This window comes from Elgaria multicarinata, chromosome 9, assembly GCF_023053635.1.
Source record: "Elgaria multicarinata webbii isolate HBS135686 ecotype San Diego chromosome 9, rElgMul1.1.pri, whole genome shotgun sequence".
Classification (NCBI taxonomy): Eukaryota; Metazoa; Chordata; class Lepidosauria; order Squamata; family Anguidae; genus Elgaria; species Elgaria multicarinata.
This window is the reverse complement of record NC_086179.1, coordinates 98,637,962-98,651,291: the sequence shown is the minus strand read 5'-3', so window position 1 is coordinate 98,651,291 and position 13,330 is coordinate 98,637,962. Positions and strand designations below refer to the sequence as shown.

The 13,330-nt window shown below is 40.9% G+C and overlaps 1 protein-coding gene across 1 annotated transcript in view; it reads right to left on the bottom strand.

Moving 5' to 3' along the window:
- Positions 1 to 2,107: 2,107 nt before the first annotated feature.
- The window catches only part of ANO2 (anoctamin 2), a 205,830-nt gene continuing 194,607 nt past the window's right edge, over positions 2,108 to 13,330 (bottom strand). The window contains exons 24-25 of the mRNA XM_063135031.1: positions 6,541 to 6,646; positions 2,108 to 2,389 (exon numbers count right to left, since the gene is read on the bottom strand). Coding sequence (XP_062991101.1) covers positions 2,108 to 2,389; positions 6,541 to 6,646 — 388 coding nt within the window. The remainder of the gene's footprint in view (positions 2,390 to 6,540; positions 6,647 to 13,330) is intronic.

The following is a 13,330-nucleotide window of genomic DNA, read 5'->3' as shown; positions in this document are numbered from 1 at the left end:
CACACACACAAGGATAGAATTTTGTTCAAGTCATATTTTGATATGAATTTACCAAATTCTCATTTCACAAATCAATATGCAAACTGAGATATAGTTATCCTTCAGTATTTGCACATCTCAGAATTTTGTGATGCAATATTCTGGAAAAAATGTGTACAAAAATGCATATATTTCGGGAAAGTGCACGCAAAGAAATGTGTACATTATTTGGAAAAACATACAAAAAACCATTACTTGGGGGGAAACTGCTTACAGAAGATGCTTTTATTAAGCAAAATTGCTTACAAATATATGTATATTAGGAGAAATGTGCACAAAACTGGGTCCACATTCTTGTGTGGATGTTTTAAAAATAGGTTACAAACTGATGTTGAAATGGGTCAGTATGAATTAAGGATAGGGAAAAATGAGAAACAGAGAAACTGAAATTGACACTTTCATCTATCTGGTGAGAGAGAGAGAGAGAGAGAGAGAGAGAGAGAGATTCATACAGGCTCAGAGAAAAGAACTGTGATGACTGAGATTGAAAGGCCATGACATGCCTAAAGCAGCGCTTGAATTTTGCGGCCTTTGACCCCAACACTAACAAAACAATCCACAACCACCCCTGCACTCATCTGCCAACTGAGGATATTACTTCATGCATCTGAGGAAATGGGGTGTAGCCCATGATAACTTATATCTCAATAAGTCTTTCAAGTGCTGAAAGACCTCAGTATTTTTCTTGGTTTTACAAAACTACTGAAGATATAGGACCCTTGCACTCCTTTGCATCTTGTGAAACTCTTAGGGAACTAGCAAGTGTCACATTCTCTGATACACAGTATGAGCAAGTAGAACTAAATATCTCTGTGGACAGGATAAATATTTGATCCTAACAATGAGGAAAAAATGGGGTGTGAGGGAAGTGCTAATAGATGGACATCCTGCATCCAGAGAAGAGGTGGTGGTGGTGGTGGTGGCTGGTTGCTTAACTAAGAACCATTTCAGACATTACATGTGTGACTCAATGGGAGTCCCTGACCAAACCTCGCTCCCTGATAAATGTACCTTGCACGCCTATGTTTGCCATGTTCACACATTTTATTTTTAGGTGTGATTTGAAACACCCTGACCCTAGATGTACACCACCACCTCCAGTAATTGGAAAAGTGGACCTGAGAGTGAGAGAAATAGAAGGGATGTTGGTTAACAATCTTTTGTACATTTCAGAACTAGTCAATCAGAATTTCAGAATTAAGGCTGATCAATATTCACTGATTTGCTCTTAGACCATGGCAGGATCTACACTACTGCTTTAAAGTGCTTTAAAGCACTTTATAACAGTTTTGACAACTACTGGGGCCCAGGACACACTCCATATACAGTTGTCAAAACTGTTGTAAAGTGCTTTAAAGCACTTTAAAGCAGTAGTGTAGATCTGCCCCATGTCTATACCAATAACATAAGCTAGTTTAACAGTAGTTTCATCTCTAGGGAGCCCTAACAATGGAGGCTAGGAATCTCTAATAGAGAATTATCAGTGAAAATTCTCAGCCATTGCAGGTGGGTGGACCATGATAGTTAAACTGGTATCAAAATGTTGTTCCCTGCCTCAATCCAAACGGAGAGGCGGGTAAGAAATAAATGTATTATTATTATTATTATTATTATTATTATTATTATTATTATTGGTTTATAGCATAAATAGCATGAATGCATTTTCAGGGTGGATGACTGTTAAAACATTATGTAGAAACATAAATCTGAACTTCTCGAAAAGCAATATAATCCTTTTGATTAGCTTTACATCCACTCCTTTCCTTTTAATCCTTCAGTATCACATCATACAATAGGTACACAAACATTTCATATGCTTTATAAGGGACAGCTATTCTTCTTAAGGCATACCATATTAAAAACGTATATCAGCTTTATACCAGTTTAATTGTCATGGCTTCTTCTCCAAAAGAATCCAGGGATCTGTTATCAGGGTGATAGCGATGAAAACTTTCAGCTAAAGATCCCAAGCCCCTTCATGGGACTACAGTTCTCAGGGTTGCCTGGGGAGAGTGAGTGACTACTAAATTCAGTTAAAGTCTGTGGAGTAGATATGCAGTTAAAGGGATCACACATCTGTCTTATGTGAACTAAAAGATGTCAAACTGCCTCGTTGACTTCGGCTAAACTGGCAAAAACTTGCTGCCCGATTTCTCCTTCCTCTGGTCTCGCTTCTGCTCCTTTGCTTGTCTCGCGTGATAAAGTTTTCTATCAGTTTCAGTTTTTCATGCTCTTCCTTCAAGAAGAAATCAACTAGCACACTCTTCTCCTTCTTGATCTGCTCACTGATATCCTTGGGAATATCTGGGATCATCCAGTCAACGAGCACACTGAGGAACATTACCAGGTTCTGCCATTTAAAACAACAACAACAAAGAAAGATGCATATATGATGGCCGTGTAAAGAGCTATAAAGCAGCAGCTGTACCGATTATGTTCCACCCACTCTCCTAAGCAATTTTTCAAACCCTAAAATTAGAGTGACCACATGGAAAGGAGGACAGGGAGCTCCTGTATCTTTAACAGTTGTATAGAAAAAGTCATTTCTGCAGGTCTCATTTGCATGCACGCAGCACCTGGTGAAATTCCCTCTTCATCACAACAGTTAAAGCTGCAGGAGTTATACAAGAATGACCAGATACAAAAGAGGGCAGGGCTCCTGCAACCACCCTCCACTAGTCTTATTGCAACTCAGAGTTCCTCCCAACAAGGAACTGCCAAATTTGCTTCACATTTCACTTCAGGTGGAATTTTACTTATAACCAGCCTCAAGCCACAAAGTATTTCTTCGTGGCAATCCCAATAACATAAGAAGTGGATTGTCATTTGTGGATTGTACACAGATGCACTCCTGAAAGGATTTTGCTTCAGCTACAATATTGTATGAAATTTCCTTGTACTGAATCAGACCACTGGCCCATCCGGCCCAATGTTGACTGTTCTGACTAGCAGTGTCAGAATAGGATCCTTCATGATCCTTCACAGAGCATGTCTTCTCAGATATGTGTATACAGAGTTGCACTCACACTCATGTTAATTTTAAGCTTTATCCAGAACAAGTGCATTCCAACATTTGATCATCCATAAACTTTTACAGCAGATAATCTACAGAGGAGTTCTCAGCCACAATTAAAATAGTTGTTACAGCTACTATTCTCAAAATGCTCATCATTTTAAAAGGCAAGGCAGTGGAAGGAAAGCCCATATATTTCAGGGATTACCTGCTGCAGGGCACCAATTCAAGACCCACTGCATACACATAAGCTGTATTGGGCTCTTGCCAGGAGAGACTAAGTCACTTTGGCCCTATTCACACGAATAGGAGCCATGCCACGCCCTGTGTTTCTGCCACCCGCCCTGTAGTTATATCACATCCCTCCGCGTGGTTTATCTGTGCTTCCCCTGCCAAATGGGTGCCCAGCAGCAACTCTGTTAAAAAGAATATGGCCACAAACCATAGCATCACCAGAAGTGAGAGGCTGTGTGGTGTAGTGGCTAGAGTATTGGACTGGGACTCGGGAGATCTGGGTTCTAGTCTCCACTTGGCCATGGAAGCTCACTGGCTGACTTTGGGCCAGTCACAAACTCTCAGCCCAACCCACCTCACAGGGTTCTTGTTTTGAGGATAGAAATGGAGCAGAAGAGGATTATGTATATCGCCTTGAGTTCCTTGGAGGAAAAAAGGCAGGGTATAAATGCAATCAATCAATCGGCAGTCACTCTTGTCAGCAAACTCTATGGTTGCCACAATTTTTCTTTTCGCTGAAACTAAGAGAAAAACACAGAGTTCCTGCCAGACGGCACAGGAACTATATGGGCAGCTTGTAGCAGGCAAAGGGAAGTAAATCTCCTGCCGCATGACACACTAAGCCCCCATGGTTTGCAGTTTTGAGTGATCCATGGTGCCTTAGGGCAATGTCTGAACAGACCCTTTTTGTCAGGAACAGAGGCCAAGTTTAGCCTTTATGACAACAGTATTCTCATTTTAACATTTTATCCCATAGAGTAGTCTGAACCAGGGATGGGCAGTGAGTTAAGTGTTGCAGTGACAGTCCACATAGCAATGCCTCCAAGGAGTGTTACATGGTCAGTAGTCATCCCTCTATTTTGGGTTTATTATAAGGCTTCAAACTCCACCAGCCTGCCTCTTTGGCCGCCCCCATCATCGTGCTGATTGGCTCAGCAGCCCCCTCCTGGGATGGAGATGCTGCTGCTGCTGGGCCTGTGCCGCTGCGGTGGCTGTGCCACCGCACCGCTCTCCACCCGCCTTTCTCCCTTGGCTGCCGGCCAGCGCGCCTCACAATTCCCTGCTCCCCGTTAAGTGGAGAACTCAGCTTGTCAGACAGGGGAAATGTCCTGAACATGTGACACAGCTGCCCCGGCTCAAAAGGCACACATATCTGGGAGTAAGCACCATTGAACACCGTGGGACTTGCGTCTGAGTAAAGAGGCACAGGATTGTGCTGTAGGGCTGTAATCCTAGACCCAAAATGAGCTCCAGTGAACTCTCTTCCAAGTAGACATGCATAGGACTCCACTGCAAAGCTTGTAGATTTAAATAATTTCACTTCAGTCTGGCTTTGTTTGCACAAACCCATCAACTTTTTTCCTCTGGTTTGCTTGGCAGAAATGTTGAAAAACACTTCAGTTTGTCTTTGCTCAAACACCCATAAGTGTTGGTTTAATATTTTAAAAATTAAAACTACAATCCTATGCCCACTCATCTGGGAGTAAGCCCCATTGAACTCAGAGGGATTAACTTCTGAGTAGACCATTATAAAGTGGTGCTATGCCTGTAAGTGGCCTTAGACCTTGCAAGGAAGGAGGTTGTGTAGCAAATGGTAACCCTTGCCTGCTCCTCTGGTTGCTCAATTAGCCGCCACTGGAATTGACTTATTTGTGTCTGAAGTTATCAGGTTATAAATTCGGCTATTAATACCCATCTTAACCTCATCATTACAATGAAAAGCCCCAGTATTCTGACCAATGAAAACAACGAAGGCACACGCACAGGGAAAGAAGATGGGCATAGGGCAAGCAATGGAAACTTATGGCTATGGAACTAAAACCTGGTTCATCTATGCCTGTTCAACATTTCATAGCTGCAACGTCAGGCGATGATGTGTACAGATGAGCAATCATTAGAAGTCAGGTGTTCTTGTGAACATATGAAGTTGCTTTATACCAAGTCAGACCATCAGTCCTTCTTGCCTATGGCTGTACATTCTGACTAGAGAAGCATTATAAGGCTGAATTCTTCCCCAGCCCTGCTATCTAAGATCCTTTAGATGGAGATTGAACCTGGGATCTTATGCCTCCAAAGCATGCTATCTGGGCCTTTCTGACTCAGGCTGGGGCCAGACCTACAGTATTCTGATCTGCACTGTTAAGACATGTTATACATACCACTACTGGCCTTGTATATCACCCACCACATCTCAATTACTACTCTTTTCACTGAAGTCAGATCACACATTCAGATGTGAATCTCCCCTTGGTTCACTCAGTGGGTGGCGTCCCTGTGTTCGTGGTGGGCCACAGGTCTGCAAGACCATTCCACACAACCTTCCCCCCTCAGAAATGTTGGGGGTGAATTAGATTTATAAACGTATGCAATTCTTTCTTGCATCATTCATTATCTTACACAAGCAATGGGAGGCATAAAGGTGTGGCTGTGCTACCATTGCAAAGGCAGAGCACCCGGACAGGGATTGAGTTGGCCCCAAGGGTTGAGAAATTAAGTCACACACATCCTCAGTTATCTGTTCTTTCCAATATTTCCATCTGTATATGTGCAGAAGTGCATTAAATCTAATGTGATATGATTTGAATAGTAGTTTGTTCTATACAAAAATGAAACCAAATGAAATAATGGCTAACTAATCTAAAATGTTTACATGGATAAAAGAAATATTTACATAAACCATCTGTCTGATGCTCCATTCAAACAGTGAACGAAGGATAGCAATTCCAGAAAAAAGGGCTACTTTGGAAGCAACCAAAAAAATCACATATCAAACAAAACTAATAGTATATTAAGTAGCATAAACTCTGTACTGAGGAGATGAGATCTTTTCTGTTAGGGGTACTGATTCATAGGAGTAGAGATGATCAGACCCCACACAGAACTATGCTGGAGCCAATTTGGACATTCAGCTGAATATGCCAGATGTTCAAATCTGGTCCAATATCATCAGAATCATGAAGAAATGTTAAAGAACGTCTCGAGTTTTGCAACAGGCTGAAGGCAGATGACCTCATTTTTGTTTTTTTACTCAATGCCCCTTCATACATCTACACTTGGCAATATATTGCTGCTAATATATACCAGGACACTTTAACCTTCTATTTTAGATAGGACTGACAATGAACTTTACAACAGAACAAGAGCAATGCACATTTTAAGGAACCCTGGTCAAAGGTGAATACATGCATGTGTAGCAGGCATCGTTATATGTATTACATGCCACAACAAAGTAATATAAGACAGAAAAGATTTACCTGAAAAATAATGACAAATGCCAAACGGGCAGCTAAAACAGACCAGTACTGCTTAGAAAATTCATATTGGTTTTCAGACCAAGGTGGTTCTCTGTAATCCTTGAATCTGTAAAATGAAGTCATTATGTTACCTTAAAATGCACATTTGGTAGCACACCTACTTTGTAATACATAGAGCAGCTCAATTTGCTGACTAGCTAGTTCTCCAAGAGTTACATAATAAGCATAATTTATTTCCACAAAGTTTATTTGGGTACTCTGATTATGCTTCAAGATTTTTTAAAAACATAGAATTATGAACCCCTTGCCTATACAATGTAACTCAACCACCACAATCACATGTCTATTAGGTATGGTTGCAATGTTTAGTCAATTAATTGAATAGATTGATCAGTTAATTCTTTTGACTGACTATAATTTGCCCAATTAGTCAAGCAGCAATTTTTTAAAAGAAATTGCTCATTTTAATACCAAAACCTATTATTATTATTATTATTATTATTATTATTATTATTATTATTATTATTATTTTCTCATTGTGGTAGTTCTTTTAGATGGACATGACAGGCTTTGCCAAGTCATGCTGTCTTTTACTGATTCAGGAATTTCCTGACTATGGAACATTTTTTAAGTATGACTGCTTTCTGGATGCTGGTCTGGATGTATTTTGGTAGGCCCAGTTTCTGAAGGTTTTCTGTATAGTTTTTTGATGTGATAAGTAAGGTGGTTCCACAGAAAGCTTAGAGATAACCTGAAAACAAACAAAAAAAGGATACCTATAGGAAGTGGAAGGAAGGCCAGGCTACAGACAGGTAGCACAAAAGTGCCGGAATGGCATCAGGAAGGCGAAAGCTGAGAATGAGCTGAGATTAGCGAGGGATGCTAAAAGCAATAAAAAGGCTTTCTTCAGATACATGAATAGTAAAAGACAGAGGAAACAAATGGTGGTTCAGCTACTCAATGAGGATAGCAAATTGATAACAGATGACAAAGAAAAGGCCAAAGTGCTCAATTCCTACTTTGGCTCAGTTTTCTCCCAAAAGCGGGTCTATGATCCCCCTGGAAAAAGTGAAGCACAAGCTGAGGGAGCACGATTGCAGTTTGAGATTGATAAACAAATGGTCAAGGAACACCAAATTCCTTTGAATGAGTTCAAATCTTGGGCCTGATAAACTACATCCTAGAGTAATAAAGGAGCTGGCGTAAAAACTCTCACTGTCTATTATCATCACAAAATCATGGAAGATGGGTGAAGTGCCAGACATCTGGAGGAGGGCTAATGTTTGGCTTCGGCTATTGAGCTGTATAGAAATGTAATAAATAAATAAATAAATATCTTCAAAAAGGGCAAAAAGGAAGAACTTGGAAACTACAGACCTGTCAGTCTGACATCCATCCCTGGGAATTTTTTGGAGCAATTTATAAAGAAGTCAGTCTGTAAGCACCTTGAAAAGAATGCAGCGATTAGTAGAAGCCAGCATGGATTTGTCAAGAACAAATCCTGTCAGACTAATCTGATCTCATTTCTTGATCAAGTAACCTCCCTTGTGGACTGTGGGAATGCTGAGGACATAATATATCTTGACCTCAGCAAACTTTTTGACAAAGTGCCCCATGATATTCTGATTAACATTAGATAGATGGAATAACTATTAGGTGGATCCAGAGTTGGCTACAGAATTGGACTCAAAGAGCGCTTATCAATGGTACCTTCTCAAACTGGGGAGAGGCAACGAGTGGGGTACCGCAGGGATCAGTCCTGGGCCCAGTGCTCTTCAACATTTTTATTAATGATTTGGATGAGGAGGTGCAGGGAACGCTTATCAAATTTGCAGATGAAACAAAATTGGGGTGGGAGGAATAGCTAATACCCTGGAAGACAGAAATAAACTGCAAAGTGATCTTGATAGCCTGGAGTGCTGGGCTGAAAACAGCAGAATGAAATTTAATAAGGATAAAGGCCAAGTTCTACATGTAGGAAAAAGAAAACAAATACATAGTTACAATATGGGTTGGGATACTTGGCTCAGCAATAATACAAGCGAGAAGGATCTTGGAATTGTAGATCACAAGCTGAATATAAGCCCACAGCATAAAAAAAGCAAATGCTCCTTTGGAATGCATTAATAGAAGTATAGCTTCCAAATCGTGCAAGGTACTGGTTCTCCTTGATTTGACAGTAGTTAGGCCTCAGCTTGCATCCAGTTCTGGGCACTACACTTCAAGAAGGATGCAGACAACCTGGAGTGTGTTCAGAAGAGGGCAATGAGGATTATCAGGAGTCTGGAAACAAAGCCCTATGAGGAGAAACTGAAAGAACTGGGCATGTTTAGTCTGGAGAAGAGAAGATTGAGGGGAGACATGTTTGCATTCTTCAAATACTTGAAAGGCTGTCACACAGAGGAGGGCCAGGATCTCTTCTGGATCATCCTAGAGTGCAGGGCATGGAATAATGGGCTCAAATTACAGGAGGCCTCATTCCAGCTGGACATCATGAAAAACATCCTGACTGTTAGAGCAGTATGACAATGGAACCAATTATCTAGTGGGGTATCCCACACTAGAGACATTCAAGAGGCAGTTGGACAACCATCTGTCAGGTATGCTTTGAGGTGGATGCCCCTCCTTAATGTTCCTTAATCTTCCCCTCCTTAATGTTTTATTATGATTTTATTAGATTGTAAGCCTATGCGGTAGGGCCTTGCTATTTACTGTTACACTCTGTACAGCACCATGTACATTGATGGTGCTATATAAATTAATAATAATAATAATAATAATAATAATAATAATAATAATAATAATGCCTGCATTGAACAGAAGTTGGATTCAATGGCTTTATAGGCCTCTTCCAAGTCTACTATTCTATGATTCTGTGGTTCTATGAAATTTCCTCTTCATCACAACACTTAAAGCTGCAAGAGCTATATTTGAGTGAACAGATACAAAAGACAGCAGGGCTCCTGCAGCTTTAACTATTGTGATGGCGGGAATTCCGCCAGGTGCTGCATGCATACAAACGACACCTGCTGAAATCCCCCTTTCAATACAACTTTTAAAGATACAGGAACCCTGTCCTCCTTTTCATATGGTCACCCTAGAGAGCAAACCAGAAGTAGGGGACATTAATTCTAGGAAATGAAAAGCAACTCACCAAACCAAACTGAAACTCCAAACCAAACCAAACTATACTTAAAGTTTTTGCAATTTGATTGACAAGTAGTGCACTCCATTAAAAGAATACTGGATTCTCCAAGCCTCAGCCCTGCCCTACAACATTAAGTAAATAAATATGACCTACATCACGGGTATTACGCAGATAAACACAATAAACTGCTTCCTGCCCCAAGAAGAGCTGTGCTTCTTTGCTGCAACTTAAGTAAACCTCATTGAGGAAGCATACACACATAAGGCTGCTAGGCCTGTACATTTACTGTTTCCTTATGGCACAGGACAGGAAGACATATATTTGGACAGAACATTCTTTTTAGGTTGTATGGTCAGAGCCAGCGCCAAGCTTGACACAGTGTTAGGCTCACTTCTGTATCAGTGTCCAAAGTGATCTGATTGGGAGCAGGTGGCTGATATTAAAATTCCCAGAATTGTGGAAAATTAAAATGGCAGCCATGTAAGTACTAGATTATTCTTTTTAATGGGGAGCAGGGCAGGCACTGATGATGGGCTCTGGCATGGTGCTGAGGCCCTAGCAGCTGCCTGTGGATGCCTCATACTGACTCCTGTCTGGGTTTATGCAGGCTGTTTATCCTGCAACTTTATCAGGGCTTCTTCTTCCAGATTCTTGGCGGAATTAAGACCAGCCCTTTAAATACACTTCCCCTGTGTGTCCCACAGCCCCCTGGAGTTCCTTTATCTGCAAGTTCTATATTTTTCATTATTTATTTATTTATATTTATTTATTATTACATTTTTATACCGCCCAATAGCCGAAGCTCTCTGGGCGGTTCACAAAAATTAAAATCAGCCAGACTTTGGGGAGAAAGGCAAAACCCCTCACAGACTGTTGTAACTAAGGGGCAGGTTTAGCCCTACTCCAACAGATTTTCTGAGTACACCCTTTTACTTTCTCCCATATAAGTGATTGGTTGCTATTCATTTCAATGGAGTAAAGTAAAGATCTGTACTTCGGGCAGGTATTTTGCTGGTAATAATAGGAATAATGCATTTTCATTTTTCAAGGAGTTTTAAATTTTTAGTTCTATTGATTTCAATTAAATATTTAAGCATCTATTATCAATGGGATTTAAATGTAATAGCCTTCATAGAATCATAGAATAGCAGAGTTGGAAGGGGCCTACAAGGCCATCGAGTCCAACCCCCTAAAGCATCCCTGACAGATGCTTGTCCAGCTGCCTCTTGAAGGCCTCTAGTGTGGGAGAGCCCACAACCTCCCTAGGTAACTGATTCCATTGTCATACTGCTTGATTTGGATTGTGAAATTTATTTATGTTTCCATTTCCACATCAGTTTGGGGAGGCTGGTGGTTATTATTCCCATTTCACAGATTAAGATTAGCAACCAAATGCTGATTCCCACATGATGGGTATCATCCAGCCAAACTGAAGTACCTTTAAATGTCACTAGTTTCAATGAGAAAGTTTTAAGGATGCAGGTAACTCTCCCATATAAATAAATGGGATTCCAAAGTGCTCCAATCTGGCTGATTTGTGCCCTGCGTTAAAACTAAAAGTGTAACCGTACAAATACAATGTATTAATGAGGCAAATATTTGATGTGCATCAGAGGTCTGGGATTAGCTGCAGCTTTCTGCCAAATGAACACTTGGCAGCAAAACCAGGTGAGGCTTATATGGACAAAAAGCCTGATGGAAACTCCCATGTCCAATTCCAATAAATTGATCTAGATTATCCATATTTGAGCAATAGTGAATTGAGAAGGGTATTATTGTCAGTTTTCCTTCAGCTAAATAAAAAGTCCTTTTGGTTGTGAAAAAATCATTATGGCTAATTATATGCCACAGATTAGTGCTGCTGCAATGTTTATTTAGAACAAATGCCGGAGAGTTCAGAGCAGTATGTAAAATGTTGTTTGACGTATTACACGAATGCATCACTGGGGAGTGTTTGATCTTTGTTATGGGTTCTGTTTAAGAAATCTTAATCTATGGTGAAGCCTGTAATGGGGGAAATGCAGTCTGATCGTTATAATAACATTGAATTGCAAAAGTCTCAGAAATGTAAGAATGAAAGAACTTCACTTTTCCCAAAACTATTTTCCAGGAACAGATTTTTTAAAAAATCTTTGTGTGTGTGTTTAAATTGGACAAGAGATATTGCTCATGGGTCACCTTCCAGGGTCCGCATGCCAGTGGTGAGTGAGGTCAAAGCCACAGACATCCCCCATCCACAGCCTCATTGCTGGCCCAAGTGATTTTGAGGGGGGGCAGTCATGGTGCATTCTCCCACAGCGGCAATGTCCCAGTCACCCCCTACACAGCAAGTAGACTTGAGAAAGGACTCCTATGGACTCCAATGGGAGGCTTTTTTCAAGCTTAACTGCTGTCAGGGAAATAGGGCTGAAGAGGGGGTGGGTGGAAGCTGGTTGGGGCCCCCCACCCATAGTGCATCAAAATACATGCAATTTTCATACGTGTGTGCTTTTCAATTCCTACTGATGTGGGAACAGGAAGGAATGGACTTACGAAATGACATAAACCAGAAATAGGCTAATTTATTTCTATTTCTATGTTAAGGGCCTAATTAGTGACACAGGAGACACATAATATGCATAGATAGATAAATAGATAGATAGATATAGGGTATAGATATGGTAGGGTGGGGAAGGTCCAGATTTGATCAGTGCAGTGGAAGGAACAAGGCAGTGCTTAATTATTTCCCCATGGGCTGATTTTTCTGATTAAAATCACAAGCCCAAACTGCTTTTCCATCTGTGAGGCAAAAGATATTTTCATCTACCTTTTCCTCTGCTACTAGCAAAGCGGTTCCGGGCAATTTTAATAGATAAGTTGCCTGCAGGGAAAATGTTAAGCTCTTTGCTCCAAACAAAGTCAGGATCTCCACTACTGCTTTAAAATGGTTTGTAACAGTAGTAACAACTGTGGAGGCCCAGGACACACTCCATAGACAGTTTTCAAAAGGTTTTCAAAGTGTCGTATCCTGTTTGGTGTATATCTAGCTAAAGTCGGAGCATAACATCATTGCATTAAGATACTTCATGTATCTCCTGCATTTTCTCTAATTTGGCGTAAGGATTAACACGATAAAATTATGGGATTAACATTATAAAAGTTTGCAATCAAAGCTGTGGCTTTGGCAGTATTTAATAAAAGCAAAAAGATTCCAAAAGGGTTGAGCATAAACATTATTTTTACAGATGAAAACAGACACACTCTTGTGCACTTGTCACACTCCCATTCTAGGGATAGGCCAAAAGGGCCACATACACACACACCCCACCAGCACCAATTCACCAACACCCACTGGGATGGCTGTTTCAGCTGCATTTCATTGGCTGTGATTCAACCCCTAAAATTAGGAGCGGGGGCTTACAATTCCTTTCAGAGGAGAGCTCTCACCATTTTTCTTGGGACAGTCTTTAAAGCTGGCAGCTCTGCTGGCAGTTCAGAAGCACAAGTAAGTCCCTGGCTGCCACCAGCCTTGCTCCCCAGAGTACCTCTGGAAAGGACAATAGGGTGCCCATGCAGCCTAACTCTCTGGGAAGAAGAGTGGTGGTGGGCAAAAAAAAGGAACATGAAGCTAAGGAGCTTCCCCCCGCCCCGCCCCCAATTATG